Genomic DNA, 20,326 nt, shown 5'->3' with positions numbered 1-20,326 from the left:
CACTCATCACATCCCCATCGCTCTGCCTTCCCTACTCTACTCCTGCACATCCTTACTCACACCAACATACCTTGCACCTCCACCTATCCCTCTCTGTCTACATTATCACATCCCCATCTCACGAGCCACCCCTCACACTCACCCTTATCCTAGTCCAATCATATCAACTAACAACACACAAGGGTAGGCACTTGGGTGTTTTAGCCAATGTTCATGTGAAGTTTCTGTTAATATGCTGTCAAACATTGAAATCTTTATTTTCAACACGTTGTGTTCTTGGACAGATTTGTGTGAACCTTTGGAAGTGGGTTAGTGAGTTGCAGTGAATGGTGAGACATAACGTTACCCCCCGCAATGGCGATGAGTGTGAAAGGAATGGCTTGGGCATTGTAGGGATGCTGGTGTGGGGTGGTGCCAACCTGGTGCATCATGTGGCAGCCAGGGTGTACAGCGCTAAGTGAAGTAAATGTGGCCATGGTGAGGCCATCCCTGGCGTCCTGGGCAGCAATGTGGTCGGGTGCTGATGCCCTGTGTCCTGTGCAGCATCAGGTGATTGTGGAGAAGGTTGGTGTTGTTGTTGGTGCTGCTGGTGTGCCTGGTGCTGCTAGTGTTGGGGCTGATCGTGGTGGGTTTCTGAGGACCAAGGTGAGATTTTTTCAGGGGAACCGATGCTGATGGAATTGATGGCAGGTGAGGTTGAGATGATAGAAGTGATCTGTCAATGGTGAGAGAGGTTGTTCCAATGAGGTGACACTCGATAGAGAGTTTGCTCCAAACACTTGCAAGCTGCATAAAGCTCAATCTGTCTTCCAAATGCAGTAAGCAACAGCTTCTTACCTTGCAAAGTGAAGACCTATGAAATGGGAGTTTTTATAGACCATTTGCAGCTTTCAAGTTTAGAAATCATCCCATGCTGAAACAATACCTGATCTCCCTACCTGATGTGATCCCAGAGCAGCGGGGAAGCCATTGGGGATCTCTAAAAATCTAAAGGTAAGCTTAAAATACTACTTAATTGCCTCTTAACAATCCAGCTAATTATCTAAATTGCCTCCCCCGCCGCTTGGTGTTGGGTCTGTTCTGCGATGACAGACCCAACATCTGGGAAACTAGCGTGGAGGGGGGTTGACAGCGGGTTCCTTACCCGCTGTCAATAAAAAACATTTTCCCAGCCGATCCATCACCAAACACACCCCCTGACCCCCCGAAAAGTTCCGGCCTTTGTTTCTATACCGAGGTCCTAATAATTTATATACACTATAAACAGCAATGCCCCCAGCACTGAATGTGTGGTACCCCACTAGTGACCCCTTGTCATGTTGATTCGCAGCCACCCTTTGCTTTTTCTGGTTGAACCAATGTTCAATCCATCTAAGAATCCTATTCCAGGTATTCCTATCTTGTGGACTAATCACTTGTATAACACAGTATCAAAAGCCTTGCTGAAATCTCAACAAGGTCCATCATTTCTTTGAAGAATTCCATTAAATTTGTTCGGAAAGACCTCTCTCCCATAATCAATGCTGACTCCCTCTTTCGACACCAAATCTATCTAGATGATTCATTACCCCGTCTTTTGGGATGACCGCTAATACTTTACCCACAACACTTGTAGAGCTTACTGGCCTGCAGTTTCCTAGGTCATCCCTTCCCTCTTTTTAAAGATCAGTGTTATGTTAGGTACTTTCTAATCCTTGGGAACCAGTCCTGTTTCTGATGATTCCTTAAAGATAGTGGCAAAGATGTGATCGATTTCACTCCCGACTGAGTCTGGTACCTTGGCTTCCTTTAACTTCATCCGTCTATCAGTGATCACCATATCTAAAATTTCTACTTCTTTCAGTACTGCCTCTGTCCTTCTGGGATTTCAACATTCATTAAGAAGTCTCGCCATGAATACAGGAAAGAAGATTTTATTTGGTACATCTGCCATCCTTGGTCACTTCCTATCATGTCACCTTTAGTATCTTTTAATGTCTCCATTGTTTCCTTTTTCACCTGGTTGCTTTTGAATATATTTATAGAAATGCTGGACATTCCTTTTAAAATTCCCTGCCATCTTAACCTCATTTTCTCCTGGCAAGTTTCTTAACCTCCTTCACCTCATTTTTATAATTGTCTCAGTCCAGCATGCTAACTGTGGCTTTATACTTTAGGAACAATGCGGGTGATTTCCCACAGGGGTCTCCCGATCGTTCGCCGTAATGTCATTGGAAAAGCTGCATAAACCCTAGACAAATGTTGTAAATGGTATTTATGCTATATTTCTGCAGAGGATAATCATGAGAACCCCCATAGAAAATCACCACCAATCTCTTTTTTGCCCTTGTCTTTTTGCAACCCCCATCCCCCATTATTTCAGTTGTCGTCCACATCACTCTGTTCCTGTGTTAACCTTTCTTTGCGAGTGGCACTATCTGAACTGTATGTGTGTATAATATTTTTAAACATGATCCACTTTTCTTCCACATATTTCCTGTCTAACAGTGCTATCCAGTTCAGTGTCCTTCGCTCATCCTACATCTCTTCTGAATCTACCTTTCCGAAATTGAATGTTTTTATTGCACTTATCTTCTTTTATCTTCTTTTCATCACAAACTTAAGCTTAAAATCCACCATACTGTGTTCACTGTTGGCAAAGTGTTGTTTGACTCTACCCTGCTCTACCATTTCCTGGTTGTTACTTAATATCAATAGTGCCCCTGGTTACATGGATTTATGACCAGTTGTTTCATGTAACATTCCAGGTTTGTGTCCAGGATTTTCCTTTCACTCCTAATTCACCCTTTATAGACTCTTTAACCTATCCCTGGTAAATTGACATCATCCATAACTGCACCTGTTCCTGTATACACTTCCCATATTTGGTCCAACCAATATTAAGGATTCAATATTAACTTTCTAAAGGGAATTGGATTATATACTTGAAAAGGAAAAAGTTTCAGGGCTATGGGGAAAGAACAGAGTAATGGGATTAATTGGATAGTTCTTTCAAACAGCTGGCACAGACACAATGGGCAAATGGCCTCCTTCTGTGCTGCATGATTATATGATTCTATAATTGTTCCATCTGAGATGTTCATAATTAATCTCCTACCGCCTCTTGTTTCTCATCCTGATCCATGAAGTTTCCACTTTATTAGCACCTGGTCTGGGTAGGTCCATCTCCATTGTAAGCAAGCTATTTTTCACATAAGAGGCTACACGCCTTCTCAGTTTGCCATTTCTAACTCTACAATGTAATCTGTATCCCTGTACATTTACCCGTCATTCTTGACAGGTGTCTGTGATTCCTATTCTATCATAGCCTCTCTCTCCAGCAACTGCTCCATGTTTACCATGCATCGCATTCACATATAGAATTTTGAGGCATCCATTTCCTCCACATCCTAGACTTGTAAGTTTGTGTATTTATTTTGCTATTATTGTTTCCCCATATGTTCATATTGTTATTCTCCACACACTTATCTGATGTATCCATGTTTGTCATCTACCAAACATCTGCTCTGTGCCATCACATCCAGCTAAGTTATCTCTTCTATCATTAGCGCTCTTTATTTCCTAGATGTGGTCTGTTTGTATTCTCCTTTCTTTATACGAACATATGAAATAGGAGAATGACAGGTAGGAAAAGACCAGCTGGTCCAACAAGCCTGCCCCCCACTCATGATGCTTGGAAAAAAATTTGGAAAATTCCTCTCTGACCCCCTCCAGCCCAGAAGATCACACTGACCATGTGTATGTTAACTATTAAACCACTTACCTTCTATATAATGCGATCTCTGCCCCAGCCAAGAACAGGTCAAGCTCCTTCTTTAAGGCATCCAGAGAGTCAGCACACACCAAACAAGCCGCCAATGCATTCCAGAGGCTCACTACTCTCTGGGAAAAGAAAAACTGCCTAACATCTAGCATATTCCTACTCTTACATAGTTTGAACTCATGTCACCTGGTCCTCCCCAATCTGTAAAACTGAAAGAATCTATCAATAGGGACACAATCCAGCCCTTGAATTATTTTATATACTTCTCTCAGGTCTCCTCTGAGTCTATGCTGCGCTAATGTAAATAGACCCAGATCTTTAAGCCTGAGTAACTAAGGTTCTTTAAGCTAGTAATCATTCTTGCAGCTCTTCTCTAAACATTTTCCAAGACCACTGTATCACCCACCATGAAGGGACTAAAATTGGATGCAGTAGCAGTTGAAATCCTCTTCCACTGGCTTATTCAACAAGACATTGGTACCAGTCCAATTTAGCTGAAGCCCATCCCATCTTCTTGAGCTTCCCCTTGTCCCAGAACTTACCACATTGTCCTAGTAATTCAAAATCCTCCCTTGTAAACCATAGCATTGACAGTCTAGAGTTTTGGGGGTGTTATTCGAGAACAGTGGGAGCAGAGGGGCAGGAATTTGGGGCAGAGCCTGTTTCCATACCTTTCTGACCTCATTCACAATTTCTGATGAAGGGTGTGGAGTATTCTTCTGCCCATCCCCCCCCCCCGCCCCCCATCATGATGTTATTTTTGGAGGTAGGGCTGTTGTGATGCTGGGTTCCCATGGAAATCCCACCTGTTCTGCTCAGTGTATGGCTAGCGAATAACTCCACAATCCTGTATTCAAATGGCAGTTGATCTAAGAGAGATTGATTGCTGTTTGCACAATGGCAGACCAGTGAGGATTGGACAATATTTTCTTTGCTGCCCTTAGCCTACACCTGTCCCGACGGAGCAGCAAGGTGCTGCTTCGGAATTCGGCTGGCTCCATGGGGACAGGCATCCATTAGCGCTGCCAATAAGGCAGATGTCTGCCCCATATTCAAATAACCCCATCCCTGAGATTTGGGATGGGGTCAAGGCAAGCGTAAATGGGTGGGGGTAAGTCCTACCCTGCTGTATTTCAGAGTGGGGCTTCTGGAATTTTGCCCCCCCCCCTGTTTCTAGCTATGAATTGTCATATCAAATCTGCTTCTCCTAAACTAGTCCTGTGCATGACAACTATGATCTAAAATAGGTTTTGGATTATAGTTACCCATTATAAAATAATGGATGAATACAGGCCTGAAATGTAAAGAAGATGTCCGCTGTCTAAATACATTGTATAAATTGAATGTTGAAAATTTGAAATATTTACTATGTTTTAAATTAACATCTTGTGCCATGTGGGAACTCCAGGATGCTTCCTGTGTCCTGAACAACCACCTGTGCAGGAGGTGTCGTCAGCTGGAGGAGCTCAAGCTCCAGGTTTTGGAGCTTGAGCAGCAGCTGGCGTCACTGCGGTGCTGAGAGCTACGTGGATAGCATGTTTCAAGAGGTGGTCACCCCGCAGCGTAAGACTGTACAGGCAGCGAGGAAATGGGTGACCACCAGACAGACAAGGAGGACCAGGCAGGTACTGCAGGAGTACGCTGAGTGCATCTCACTCTCTAACCAGCATTAATACTGGTGAGGGTGATGGTTCCTCTGGGGAGTACAGCCAGAGCCAGGTCCATGGCACCACGGGTGGCCCGGGGCGGGAGGAGGAAGATCGGGAAAGCAATAGTGATAGGAGATTCGACAGTTAAGGGAACAGACAGGCGTTTCTGCGGCCACAGACGTGATTCCAGGATGGTATGTTGCCTCCCTGGTGTCAGGGTCAAGGATATCACTGAGTGGCTGCAGGACATTCTGAGGGGGGAGGGAGAACAGCCAGAGGTCATGGTCCATGTCGGTATCAATGATATAGATAGAAAGAGGGATGAGGTCCTGCAGGCAGATTTCAGGGAGCTAGGAAATAAATTAAAAAGCAGGATCTCAAAGGTAGTAATCTCTGGATTACTCCCAGTGCCATGACCTAGTGAGTATAGAAATAGGAGGATAGAGCAGATTAATGCGTGGCTGGAGAGATGGTGCAGGAGGGAGGGCTTTAGATTCCTGGGACATTGGGACCGGTTCTGGAGGAGGTGGGACCTGTACAGGCCGGACGGGTTGCACCTCAACAGAGCTGGGCCCAATATCCTTGCGGGGGGGTTTGCTAGTGCTGTTGGGGAGATGGGCACCAGGATGTAGCATTAGAAAGGAGAAACAAGATGCACAAAGGATTGGGAGAGACAGATAGCACTAGAGTAAGATATAGTACTAAGATATGGTATTAAGCGGGGTCAGACTAAGAGAGAATACAAGAAGGTCTAAGATAGGTTTACAGTGCATGTATGCAAATGCACGAAGCGTGGTAAATAAGGTTGGTGAGCTGCAATCTCAAATAGCCACATGGGAATATGATGAAGTGCCGATAAGGGAGACCTGACTCAAAAAAGGGCAGGATTGGGTACTAAATATTCCTGGATATAAGGTTTTCAGGAAAGATAGGGAAGGAAAGAAAGGAGGTGGGGTGGCAGTCTTGATTAAGGAGAATATTACAGTGCTGGAAAGAGAGGATGTCCTGGAGGGGTCAAGGACAGAATCTATTTGGTTAGAGTTAAGAAGCAATAGAGGTGCCATTACATTACTAGGTGTATTCTATAGGCCACCAACTCGTGGGAAGGATATAGAGGAGCAAATTTGCAGGGAAATTACAGATAGGTGCAAGAGCTATAGAGCAGTGATAATGGGGGACTTCAATTATCCTAATATAGGAATGGGCAATAAATGCTGGCCTTGCCAGCGACGCTCACATCCCATGAACTAATAAAAAAATACATAGACTGGCATAGTAATATTGTAAAGGGCAGAGAGGGGGAAGAATTTCTGAAGTGTGTTCAGGAGAACTTTCTTGACCAGAACGTTTCCCGCCCAATGAGGAAGGAAGCATTGCTGAATCTGGTTCTGGGGAATGAGGTGGGTCAAATGGAGCAAGTGTCATTCGGGGAACATTTAGGGAACAGTGATCACAGTATCATAAGGTTTAGATTATCTATGGAGCAGGACAGGGAGCAATCTAGAGTAAAAATACTTAATTGGAAGAAGGCCAATTTCAGTGGGTTGAGAATGGATCTGGCCTGGGCAAATTGGAATCAATGATTGGCAGGCAAAACTGTAATGGAACAATGGGCTGCCTTTAAAGAGGAGATGGTTCGTCAAGGTACATTCCCATGAGGAGGAAAGGTAGGGCAACCAAAGTCAGAGCTCCCTGGATGATGAAAGAGATAGAGAGTAAGATGAAGTAGAAAAAGGGGGCATATGACAGATGTCAGGTTGAGACTACAAGTGAGAACCAGGCTGAATATAGAAAGTTCAGACGGGAAGTGAAAAAGGAAAAAACAGGGGCAAAGAGAGAGTATGACAATAGATTGACAGCTAACATAAAGGGGAATCCAAAAGTCTTCTATCGGCATATAAATAGTGAACAGGTAGTAAGAGGAGGGGTGGGGCCAATTAGAGCCCCAAAATGAGACATACGCATGGCGGCAGAGGGCATGGCTGAGGTACTAAATTACTACTTTGCATCTGTCTTTACCAAGGAAGACGATGCTGCCAAAGCCATAGTGAAGGAGGAGGTAGTTGAGATACTGGATGGGATAAAAATTGATAAAGAGGAGGCACTAGAAAGGCTGGCTGTACTTAAAGTAGATAAGTCACCAAGGCTGGATGGAATGCATCCTAGGATACTGAGGGAGGTAAGGGTGGAAATTGCGGAGGTATGGGCCATAATCTTCCAATCCTCCTTAGATATGGGGGTGGTGCCAGAGGACTGGAGAATTGCAAATGTTACACCCTTGTTCAAAAAAGTGTGTAAGGATAAACCCAGCAACTATAGGCCAGTCAGTTTAACCTCGATAGTGGGGAAGCTTTTAGAAACGATAATCAGGGACAAAATTAACAGTCACTTGAACAAGTGTGGATTAATTAAGGAAAGCCAACACAGATTTGTTAAAGGCAAATCGTGTTTAACGAACTTTATTGAGTTATTTGATGAGGTAACAGAGAGGGTTGATGAGGGCAATGCATTGATGTGGTGTACATAGACTTCCAAAAGGCGTTTGATAAAGTGCCACATAATAGGCTTGCCAGCAAAGTTGAAGCCCATGGAATAAAAGGGACATTGGCAGCATGGATATGAAATTGGCTAAGTGACAGGAAACAGAGCGTAATGGTGAATGGTTGTTTTTTGGACTGGAGGGAGGTACGCAGTGGTGTTCCCCAGGGATCGGTACTAGGACCATTGCTTTTCTTGATATATATCAATGACTTGGACTTGGGTGTACAGGGCACAATTTCAAAATTTGCAGATGACACAAAACTTGGAAGTATAGTGAACAGTGAGGAGGACAGTGATAAACTTCAAGAGGACATAGACAGGCTGGTGGAATGAACAGGGATGTGGCAGATGAAATTTAATGCAGAAAAGTGCGAAGTGATACATTTTGGTAGGAAGAACAAGGAGAGGCAACATAAACTAAAGGGTACAATTCTAAAGGGGGTACATGAACAGAGAGACCGGAGGGTATATGTGCAGAAATCGTTGGAGGTGGCAGGGCAGGTTGAGAAAGCAGTTAAAAAAGCATACGGGATCCTAGGCTTCATAAATAGAGGCATAGAGTATAAAAGCAAAGAAGTTATGATGAACCTTAAGACAGACGGTAAACTTCCCCTTCTGAATTCATGTTGACTGCTGTTTACTAGGTTATTATTGTAATCCTCAAGTGTATTCTTGATAATAGATTCCATTATTTTACATGGATTGGCTGATGCTTTGCAATCTGCTGATTTATTTCCTTTGTCATTTTGTCACTAGTAGTGCTTGGAAAGAGTATATCCAGCCAAATCTTTCTAGCTCCATTCACTTGTAAAATGTTTCACTACCGTGGGATCTCCACTTCCTTCTAGTTATTAACAAACTTGAATGAATAAATGAATGAAGGAAGTTAGTGTGTTGATAGAATGTTAGGTATTTCTTGAAGATCACAGAGGCCTGGGTGCCACAGTGCAGTGGCACATTGGATTACTGACGCATGGTTCCATGGCATTGGAGAACACAAGTTCAGTCCTCCATATTGTTGAGTTCCTGATCCAAGCCATGGAAGGAAGTTATGATGAAGCTTTATAAAACATTGGTTCAGCTGGAGTATTGTGTCCAATTCTGGGCACTGCACTTTAGGAAGGATGTGATGGCTTTAGGGAGGGTTCAGAAAAGATTGACAAGAATGGTTCCAGGGATGAGTGACTTCAGTTTTGTGGACAGACTGGAGAAGCTGGGGTTGTTCTCCTTAGAGCAGAGAAGATTGAGAGGAGATTTAATGGAGGTGTTCAAAATCATGCGGGGTCTAGACAGAGTAGATAGAGAGAAACTGTTCACATTAGCGGAAGGGTCAAGAACGAGAGGACACTGATTTAAGGTGATTGGCAGAAGAACCAAAGGCAACATGAGGAAAAACTTTTTTACGCAGCGAGTTGTTAGGATCAGGACTGCACTGCCTGAGAGGATGGAGGAGGCAGATTTAATTGTGGCTTTCAAAAGGGAATTGGATAAGTACCTGAAGGAAAAAAATTTGCAGGGCTACAGGGAAAGGGTGGGTGAGTGGGACTAGCTGAAGTGCTCTTGCAGAGAGCCAGCAAGGGCTTGATGGGCCGAATGCCCCCCTTCTGTGCTGTAAACATTCTATGATTCTATGATTCTAACATAATCACTGAGGAATAACAATGTTTAAATTATATTTTGTTTGCAGCTCCAGTGAGAACTGTAAATGTTAATGAGCTGGAGGGCAAAGTGACAGGTAATTATTTTTTTCAATGTACTTTTCTGTTCGCAAAATCACACGATAATTGTTTTTTATTCATTCGCGGGATCTGGGCATCTCTAACTGGCCTTGAGAAGGTAGCAGACGAGGAAGGCCATTTGGCCCATCTAAAGTCGTCTTTCAGAAAGATCCTAAAGGCTCCCATTGCAGCATCCTGTTGTTTCTTAAATGCTTCCAGGGGTTTTGTCTCTACTACTCTATCTGGAAGTCTATACCAGACATTGATCACTCTATTTTTTTTAATTCGTTTATGGGATGTGGGTATTGCTGGCAAGGCCAGCATTTATTGCCCATTTCTAATTGCCCTTGAGAAGGTGGTGGTGAGCCGCCTTCTTGAACCGCTGCAGTCCATGTGGTGAAAGTACTCCCACAGTGCTGTTAGGTAGGGAGCTCCAGGATTTTGACCCAGCGATGATGAAGGATTGGCAATATACTTCTAAGTCAGGATGGTGTGTGACTTGGAGGGGAACTTGGAGGTTCTGGTGTTCCCATGCGCCTGCTGCCCTTGTCCTTCTAGATGGAAGAAGTCGCGGGTTTGGGAGGTGCTGCCAAAGAAGCCTTGGTGAGTTGCTGCAGTGCATCTTATAGATGGTACACACTGCAGACACGGTACGCCGGTGGTGGAGGGAGTGAATGTTTAAGGTGGTGGATGGGGTGCCAATCAAGCGGGCTGCTTTGTCCTGGATGGTGTCAAGCTTCTTGAGTGTTGTTGCAGCTGCACTCATCCAGGCAAGTGGAGTGTATTCCATCACACTCCTTACTTGTGCCTTTTAGATAGTGGAAAGGCTTTGGGGAGTCAGGAGGTGAGACACTCGCCACAGAATACCTAGCCTTTGACCTGCTCTTGTTGCCACAGTATTTATATGGCTGGTCCAGTTAAGTTTCTGGTCAATGGTGACCCCCAGGATGTTGCTGGTGGGGGATTCGGCAATGGTAATGCCGTTGAATGTCATCGGGAGGTGGTTAGACTCTTGCTTGTTGGAGATATTCATTGCCTGGCACTTCTGTGACGCGAATGTTACCTGCCACTTATCAGCCCAAGCCGGAACGTCGTCCAGGTCATAGAAACATAGAAGATAGGAGGAGGAGTAGGCCATTCGGCCCCTCGAGCCTGTTCCGCCATTTAATGAGATCATGGATGATCATCCAAATTCAGTACCCTAGACTCCAGGTCTTGTTGCATGCAGGCATGGACTGCTTCATTATCTGAGGAGTTGTGAATGGCGCTGAACACTGTGCAGTCATCAGCGAACATCCTCATTTCTGATCTTATGTTGGAGGGAAGCTCATTGATGAAGCAGCTGAAGATGGTTGGGCCTAGGACACTGCCCTGAGGAACTCCTGCAGTGATGCCCTGGGGCTGTAATGAATGACCTTCAACCACCACAACCATCTTCCTTTGTGCTAGGTATGACTCCAGCCAGTGGAGCGTTTTCCCCCTGATTTCCATTGACTTCAGTTTTACTAGGGCTCCTTGATGCCACACTTGGTCAAATGCTGCCTTGATGTCAAGGGCAGTCACTCTCACCTCACCTCTGGAATTCAGCTCCTTTGTCCATGTTTGGACCAAGGCTGTAATGATATCGGGAGCCAAGTGATCTTGGTGGAACCCAAACTGGGCATCAGTGAGCAGGTTTTTGGTGAGTAAGTGCTGCTTGATAGCACTGTCAATGACACCTTCCATCACTTTGCTGATGATTGAGAGTAGACTGATGGGACGGTAATTGGCCGGGTTGGATTTGTCCTGCTTTTTGTGGACAGGACATACTTGGGCAGTTTTCAACATTGTCGGATAGATGCCAGTGTTCTAGCTGTACTGGAACAGCTTGGCTAGAGGCGCGGCTAGTTCTGGAGCACAAGTCTTCAGCACTATAGCTGCGATGTTGTCGTGGCCCATAGCCTTTGCTGTATCCAGTGCACTCAGCCATTTCTTGATATCACGTGGAGTGAATCGAATTGGCTGAAGATTGGCTTCTGTGATGGTGGGGACCTCAGGAGTAGGCCGATATGGATCATCCATTCGGCACTTCTGGCTGAAGATAGTTGCAAACGCTTCAGCCTTGTCTTTTGCACTCATGTGCTGGGCTCCACCATCATTGAGGATGGGGATATTTATGGAGTCTCCTCCTCCCGTTAGTTGTTAAATGTCCACCACCATTCATGACTGGATGTGGCAGGACTGCAGTGCCACACAACATGATGGAGGGTGTCCTCAGTGTGAAGACGGGACTTCGTCTCCACAATGACTGTGCGGTGGTCACTGCTACCAATACTGTCATGGACAGATGCATCTGCAGCAGGTAGATTGGTGAGGATGAGGTCAAGTAGGTTTTTCCCTCGTGTTGGTTCTCTCACCACCTGTCACAGGCCCAGACTGGCTGTTATGTCTTTCAGGACTCGGCCAGCTCGGTCAGTAGTGGTGCTACCGAGCCACTCTTGGTGATGGACATTGAAGTCCCACACCCAGAGTACATTCTATGCCCTTGCTACTCTCAGTGCTTCTTCCAAGTGGTGTTCAACATGGAGGAGTATTGATTCATCAGCTGAGGGAGGGCGGTAGGTGGTAATCAACAGGTTTCCTTGCCCATACTTGACCTGAAGCCATGAGACTTCATGGGATCTGGAGTCAATGTTGAGGACTCCCAGGGCCAATCCTTCCCATTGCTGTGGGTCTGGAGTCACATATAGGCCAGACCAGGTAAGGACGGCAGATTTCCATCCCTAAAGGACATTAGTGAACCAGATGTTTTTTTTACGACAATCCGATAGTTTCATGGTCACCATTACTGACACTAGCTTTTTATTCCAGATTTATTTAATTAACTGAATTTAAATTCCCCAGGTGCCGTGAATACCAGACTTAAATTTGCCTTTTACTAGTTTAAGCTTCCAATGTAATTGATTGGCACCCCATCCACCACCTTAAACATTCACTCCCTCCACCACATGCGCACCGTTTCTGCAGTGTGTACCATCTACAAGATGCACTGCAGCAACTCGCCAAGGCTTCTTTGTCAGCCCCTCCCAAATCCACAAAATCTACCACCTAGAAGGACAAGGTCAGCCGGTGCATGGGAACACCACCACCTCTAAGTTACCCTCCAAGTCACCATCCTGACTTGGAAATATATTGCCGTTCCTTCATCGTCGCTGGTTCAAAATCCCGGAACTCCCTACCTAACAGCACTATGGGAGTATCTTCACCACACGGACTGCAGTTGTTCAAGAAGGCAGCTCACCACCACCTTCTCAAGGGCAATTAGGGATGGGCAATTAATGCTGACCCTGCTAGCAACCTCCACATCCTGTGAACTAATAAAAAAAATTAAAGTTATGTTCTCAATTTACCTCTTCCGTTCCATTAACTATCTTGTATACCTCTATAAGATCAGTTCGCCGATGCCTCCTTTAAAGACTGAAATGCTCAAGTTTCTTCAGTCTTTCCTCATGTCTCAGACCTTTGACTGTAAGGATCAGCCTCACGACTCTTCTCTGCGGTGTCTCCAGCACTTGAGTGTCTCCCAGAGCCTTGGCGACCTTAACTGGGCACAGTATTCATGGTGTGGTCTGATACTGTGCAAATTGATCACAACTTCTTCTAACTTGTATTCTACAGTTTAGGCTATGTAATTTCTGCTCGGCATTGGTTGGACTGTTTAATGTCGAGTCTACTAAGACTCCAAGGTCTCATTCAAATTCATCCTTAGCAATTTCAACATCATCCATCGAAATGTTACAGTACTTGTCTGCATTAAATTTTATTTGCTATTGTTCTGCCTATTTATGCAATTTGCCCATTATGCATTCTGCAATTTCCAAAACTGCCTCCTCTAATTCCATTGCCCGTCCTAGTTTGGTATCATCTACAATTTTGACAACTTCGCATTGAGTTTCTGAATCTAGATCATTTATATAAAATAGAAACAGCAGTGGCACCAACACCTGGGGCACCTCACTCAATACTCCCTCCTCTCCCCCATAACAAGTACTCATTTATTTCTACTCTACTGCTAGTTTTGTATCCACTCCCAGGGTGTACCTTAAATCTCCACAGCTTTGAGTTTAACTAATAGTCTGTGTGGAACTTCATTGCATACCTTGTGGAAGTCTAGGTATATCATGTGATAGGGCTTTCTACTGTCCATTGGGTTGGCATTTCCTCAAAGTGGTTGAGGAGATTGATGAGACAGTAATCTTCCCCTTCTGAATTCATGTTGACTGCTGTTTACTAGGTTATTATTGTACAGTAATCCTCAAGTGTACTCTTGATAATCGATTCCATTATTTTACATGGATTGGCTGATGCTTTGCAATCTGCTGATTTATTTCCTTTGTCATTTTGTCACTTGTAGTGCTTGGAAAGAATATATCCAGCCAAATCTTTCTAGCTCCATTCACTTGTAAAATGTTTCACTACCGTGGGATCTCCACTTCCTCCTAGTTATTAACAAACTTGAATTAATAAATGAATGAAGGAAGTTAGTGTGTTGATAGAATGTTAGGTATCTCTTGAAGATCACAGAGGCCTGGGTGCCACAGTGCAGAGGCACATTGGATTACTGACGCATGGTTCCATGGCATTGGAGTTCAATCCTCCATATTGTTGAGTTCCTGATCCAAGCGATGTTGCTGTGGAGAGGCAGAACTGGGCACCTCCCCACAGAGCAGAGGGCAGATTGGAATCCCTGAGCCACTGAGTGACTGGTTCAGAGTGGCATTTGCGGAGATTTGGGAGCAGGTTATCTCCAAGATATTCAATACTCATGGAAAATAGGATTGGGAAGTAAATAAGAAAGATTTCATCAGCTATAACTATACCATGATGAAGGTTTTATGCTCAGTCCTGCATTTCATGATTGATACCAAGCTGTGCACCAGAGAGTAAACTCCAAGAGGCTCTCTCCTTGCCATGTAGTCAATATGGAATGCCCTTTCTTGACTGTCTGAAAACTCTCTAATGTGTATATATCTTATGAATCAGAACCATCCCTCACTCCCTTCTTGAAAACCTTCATGAACATTCATATAAAGATTTTGGCCAGGAGTTTCCGCTCGATTGCACTGTTTTTTTGGCACAATTCGCCTAATCAGCGCAAAAGATTGCGGAATGTTAAGCGCAAATTGCGTTCAGCGCAAATCGAGTTTCCGTGATCTTTTGCGCTAGTTTTAAAAACATCGCGCTGGAAGCAGGCCCCTCCCACAATACTGGGAACGCCCCCAGAGTGACTGAATCATCATTGGGAGTTTCCGTTAATTGCAGGCCTTCGAGGAGGCTCCAAATATTAAGCTGAAACTTTTGGGTGCAAGGGCTCTAAAAGGTACGTTTTAAAAGCATTAGAGTGTAATTTTTGCTTTAATTTACGAGGAATCTGACTAGAAAATAAAGTGAATTTCAATAATTTAAAATTGTGTTACTCAGAGGTGGTGTATTGACACAGTGATTAAAAATGCTTGTTTTTTGTGAAGAACCTATTTTCAGCTGTTTTAATCAAACTTCACCACTGTTAAGTATATGAAGGAAAAGTTTTTAAAGCAAAATTAAAAACCGAAATTATGTTTTAAAACGTGGCCCAATTACGCTGGTTCGTGGCAGGTTTTGTGTTCGGCGATAAGAAATGAATTTGAGCAGAAACTCGGTAAAGAAAAAACACTTTTCAAAACGGGCGCAACTTTGAGTGCAAAACCGGAATGACTGATTGCACCCAAAGCGGAAACATTACCCCAAAATTCTGTCTATGAAAGTCTTGCATTTAGGTATGACATTAATTCCTACATTCTTTTGTCTCCATTTTCTGAAACAATAGACAAGACATCCTTTGTGAAACAAAAATGGGGATATCTGGTTCAGAAAGTAAAAAATGTCGATGAACTTGCAGATGAAATGATGGGATACGGCCTCACTAATGAAATGTATTCCGAAATCATGGCCTGCAAAACATCTGAAGAGAAGATGAGAAAACTTCTACAATACATGACGGTGACTAAAAGTACTTGTCATCATCTCTTTACAAAATTGTGCGAGTTGCAGCCTTGTATCATGGAAGAGCTCATTCAATAAAGCCAACACCTCCCTGCCAAAAACTGCTGCTTGTCTCAGGTCATTCTGATATATTTAAGAAAGAAAGACTTGCATTTATATAGCGCCTTTCTCAACCTCAGGATGTCCCGAAGCGCTTTACAGCCAATGAAGTATTTTTGAAGTGTAGTCACTGTTGTAATGTTAGAAATGCAACAGCCAATCTGCACACAGCAAGCTCCCACAAACAGCAATGAGATAATGACCAGATAATATGGCCCTGATACTTACAGGGAGGTGGGGAGGGTGGGTGGGTGCTGGGGGTGTGTGTCAGTGGGGGAAAACCAAGAAAGCCCGGGGAGGTCTCCAGATTTTTCTTTTACCCCTTCCCCTGACACTCTCCTGCTCGTCGTGAGCAGGTTACTATTGAGGCGTATGATTTTAGTGATGTTGGTTGAGAGATGAATATTGGCTAGGACACCAGGGAGAACTCCCCTGCTCTTCTTTGAAATAGTGCCATGGGATCTTTTATTTCCACCTGAGAGAGCAGACGGAGCCTTGGTATATTTTATCATCTGAAAGATGGCACCTCTGATAGTGCAGCACTCCCTCAGCACTACTGCAGGACTTTCTCCTACTATTGTTCGAACCTCTAGAATTACAAATAAGCGTAACAATGACAGAGAAGTTTATGATCAATAAAAGTGGTCTTTATTTTACACTAGTTTAAAAATTCAAGCTTACATAGAAGCACCCTCGGCAATGCATACACCCACAGTTTATTAATTCCATACATAGAGGTACTCCCAGCAATTCATGTGCTTTTAATAAGCCCATACATAGAAGCACTCCCAGCAATATCTATCACCCTGGCAATATAGATATTCCATGTCTGACTTTCATACACACATATATACTTATTGGCTGGGGGTGCCCGGCGGTGCCGAGGCTTTTTTGAGGGCATGTTGTTGTTGGAAGAGAGAGAGAGAGAGCGAGAGACTGGGAGGAAGAGAGAGAGTGAGAGACTGGGGGGAAGAGAGAGAGCGAGAGACTGGGGGGAAGAGAGAGAGCGAGAGACTGGGGGGAAGAGAGAGAGCGAAAGACTGGGGGGAAGAGAGAGAGCGAGAGACTGGGGGGAAGAGAGAAAGCGAGAGACTGGGGGGAAGAGAGAGAGCGACAGGGGGAGGAAGGGGAAGGGGGCGGGGAGGGGGAAAGGGGAGGAAGGGGAAGGGGGAGGAAGGGGGAGGGAAGGGGGGGAAGCAGTTTACAGGGCCGCGCGGTTTACTGCTGGCCACTGCCGGTCCCCCGCTCTGTGTCTCGGGCCGAGCGGTTGTGAGGCCCGGCCCGAGTGACCCCAACTCACCTCCCGCTCCGGCGGGCCGGGAGCGGGATACTTTGCCGGAGCTGCACTGTGGGGGTTTGTTGTGCTGGTGCTGTCGCTGTCGGTATTAAAAAAATGGCGGCGACGTTTCGGGAGGCTGCAGGATTAGGCACGCCCACACATGGAATGAAATGCCCCCCGTGATGCAAGAGAGAGAGAGAGACTGGGGGGAGACGAGAGGGAAGGAGAGAGAGAGAGGGAAGGAGAGAGAGACAGAGAGAGGGAAGGAGCGAGAGACAGAGAGAGAGAGGGAAGGAGAGAGAGACAGACAGAGACAGAGAGGGAAGGAGAGAGAGAGACTGGGGGGAGAGAGAGAGACTGGGGGGAGAGAGAGAAAGACGGGGAGAGAGAGAGAGACTGGGGAGAGAGGGGGAGAGAGAGAGAGACGGGGAGACAGAGAGAGGAGAGAGAGAGAGGAGAGAGACTGGGGAGAGAGAGAGAGACTGGGGGAGTGAGAGATAGTGACTGGGGAGAGAGACGGGGGAGAGAGAGAGAGACTGGGGGGAGAGAGAGAGAGAGAGAGTGAGACGGGGGAAGGGAGAGAGAGACTGGGGAGAGAGAGAGATAGAGAGACTGGGAGACAGAGAGAGAGATAGAGAGACGGGGAGCGAGAGAGATTGGGGGGAGAGAGAGAGAGAGAGACTGGAGGAGGGAGAGACTGGAGGAGAGAGGCGGAGAGAGAGAGACTGGGAGAGAGAGACTGGAGGAGGGAGAGTGGAGGAGAGAGAGAGACTGGGAGACTGGGGGAGAGAGAGAGACTGGGAGATAGAGAGAGAGAGAGAGAGACTGAGGGTTGAGAGAGAGAGAGAGACAGGGAGAGAGAGAGAAACTGGGGGAGAGAGAGAGAGAGACTGGGGGAACAGATAGAGAGACTGGGAGACAGAGAGAGAGAGACTGGGAGACAGAGAGAGAGATAAAGAGACGCAGAGAGAGAGAGTGATTGGGGGAAGATAGAGGGAGAGGGCTAGAAATTCGGTATCGCCCCGTTTGGAGAGGGAAGGAGAGAGAGAGAGAGAGGGAAGGAGAGAGAGAGAGAGAGAGGGAAGGAGAGAGAGAGAGAGAGAGAGAGGGAAGGAGAGAGAGAGAGAGAGAGAAGGAGAGAGAGACAGAGAGGGAAGGAGAGAGAGAGACAGAGAGAGGGAAGGAGAGAGAGAGAGAGAGAGTGGGAAGGAGAGAGAGACAGACAGAGACAGAGAGGGAAGGATAGAGAGAGACTGGGGGGGAGAGAGAGAGAGACGGGGAGAGAGAAAGAGAAGAGAGACTGGGGGGAGAGAGGGAGAGAGAGAGAGACAGGGAGATAGAGAGAGAGAGAGAGACTGGGGAGATAAAGAGAGAGGCTGAGGGGGGAGAGAGAGCGCGAGTGGGGGGGGAGAGAGAGCGCGGGTGGGGGGGGAGAGAGAGCGTGCGAGTGGGGGGGGAGAGGGAGCGAGTGGGGGGGGGAGAGAGCGCGAGTGGGGGGAGAGAGAGCGCGAGTGGGGGGAGAGAGAGCGCGAGTGGGGGGAAGAGAGAGCGCGAGTGGGGGGGAGAGAGCGCGAGTGGGGGGGAGAGAGCGCGAGTGGGGGGGAGAGAGAGAGCGAGTGGGGGGGGAGAGAGAGCGCGAGTGGGGGGGGAGAGAGCGCGAGTGGGGGGGAGAGAGCGCGAGTGGGGGGGAGAGAGAGCGAGTGGGGGGGGAGAGAGAGAGCGAGTGGGGGGGAGAGAGAGAGCGAGTGGGGGGGAGAGAGCGCGAGTGGGGGGGGAGAGAGCGCGAGTGGGGGGGAGAGAGAGAGCGAGTGGGGGGGGAGAGAGCGCGAGTGGGGGGGAGAGAGCACGAGTGGGGGGAGAGAGAGAGCGAGTGGGGGGGGAGAGAGCGCGAGTGGGGGGGGAGAGAGCGCGAATGGGGGGGAGAGAGAGCGTGAGTGGGGGGGAGAGAGAGCGCGAGTGGGGGGGAGAGAGAGCGCGAGTGGGGGGGGAGAGAGAGCGCGGGTGGGGGGAGAGAGAGAGCGAGTGGGGGGGGAGAGAGAGCGAGTGGGGGGGAGAGAGCGCGAGTGGGGGGGAGAGAGAGCGCGGGTGGGGGGGAGAGAGAGCGCAAGTGGGGGGGAGAGAGCGCGAATGGGGGGGGAGAGAGAGCGAGTGGGGGGGAGAGAGAGAGCGAGTGGGGGGGGGAGAGCGCGAGTGGGGGGGAGAGAGAGCGCGAGTGGGGGGGAGAGAGAGAGCGAGTGTGGGGGGAGAGAGAGCGAGTGGGGGGAGAGAGAGCGTGAGTGGGGGGGAGAGAGAGCGCGAGTGGGGGGAGAGAGCGAGGGTGGGGAGGAGAGAGAGCGCGAGTAGGGGGGGAAGAGAGAGCGACTGGGGGGAAGAGAGAGCGACTGGGGGGGAAGAGAGAGCGACTGGGAGGGGAAGAGAGAGCGACGGGGGGGAAGAGAGAGCGACTGGGGGGGGAAGAGAGAGCGACTGGGGGGGAAGAGAGAGAGGACTGGGGGGAAGAGAGCGACTGGGGGGAAGAGAGAGCGAGTGGGGGGGAAGAGAGAGAGCGAGTGGGGGGGAAGAGAGAGAGCGAGTGGGGGGGAAGAGAGAGGGCGAGTGGGGGGGAAGAGAGAGAGCGCTGGGGGGAAGAGAGAGAGTGCAGCTGGGGGGAAGAGAGAGAGCGAGTGGGGGGAAAGAGAGAGAGCGAGTGGGGGGAAAGAGAGAGAGCGAGTGGGGGGGAAGAGAGTGAGCGACTGGGGGGGAAGAGAGAGAGCGACTGGGGGGGCAGAGAGAGCGACTGGGGGGGGAAGAGAGAGAGCGACTGGGGGGGGAAGAGAGAGAGCGACTGGGGGGAAGAGAGAGAGCGACGGGGGGAAGAGAGAGCGACGGGGGAAGAGAGAGAGCGACTGGGGGGGAAGAGAGAGAGCGACTGGGGGGGAAGAGAGAGAGCGACTGGGGGGGAAGAGAGAGAGCGACTGGGGGGAGAGAGAGCGACTGGGGGAAGAGCGAGCGACTGGGGGAAGAGAGAGCGACTGGGGGGGAAGAGAGAGCTACTGGGGGGGGAAGAGAGAGCGACTGGGGGGGAAAGAGAGAGTGACTGGGGGGGGCAAGAGAGAGCGACTGGGGGGGGAAGAGAGAGCGACGGGGGGGAAGAGAGAGCGACGGGGGGGAAAGAGAACGACTGGGGGGGAAGAGAGAGCGACTTGGGGGGGAAGAGAGAGCGACGGGGGGAGAGAGAGCGACGGGGGGGGAAGAGAGAGCGACGGGGGGGAAGAGA

At 47.7% G+C, this 20,326-nt stretch overlaps 1 protein-coding gene across 1 annotated transcript in view; it reads left to right on the top strand.

The window, feature by feature from the left end:
• LOC147120264 (apoptosis-associated speck-like protein containing a CARD) overlaps positions 1-15,793 on the top strand; it is a 29,797-nt gene extending 14,004 nt beyond the window's left edge. The window contains exons 4-5 of the mRNA XM_085983844.1: positions 9,641-9,688; positions 15,517-15,793. Coding sequence (XP_085839970.1) covers positions 9,641-9,688; positions 15,517-15,770 — 302 coding nt within the window. The 3' untranslated portion in view covers positions 15,771-15,793. The remainder of the gene's footprint in view (positions 1-9,640; positions 9,689-15,516) is intronic.
• Positions 15,794-20,326: the final 4,533 nt, after the last annotated feature.

The sequence above is a fragment of the Somniosus microcephalus genome, chromosome 4, assembly GCF_052327205.1.
Source record: "Somniosus microcephalus isolate GS21.2 chromosome 4, FLI_Smic_1.0, whole genome shotgun sequence".
Lineage (NCBI taxonomy): Eukaryota > Metazoa > Chordata > Chondrichthyes > Squaliformes > Somniosidae > Somniosus > Somniosus microcephalus.
The sequence above is the reverse complement of the archived record's forward strand: the minus strand, read 5'-3'. Positions and strand labels throughout refer to the sequence as shown.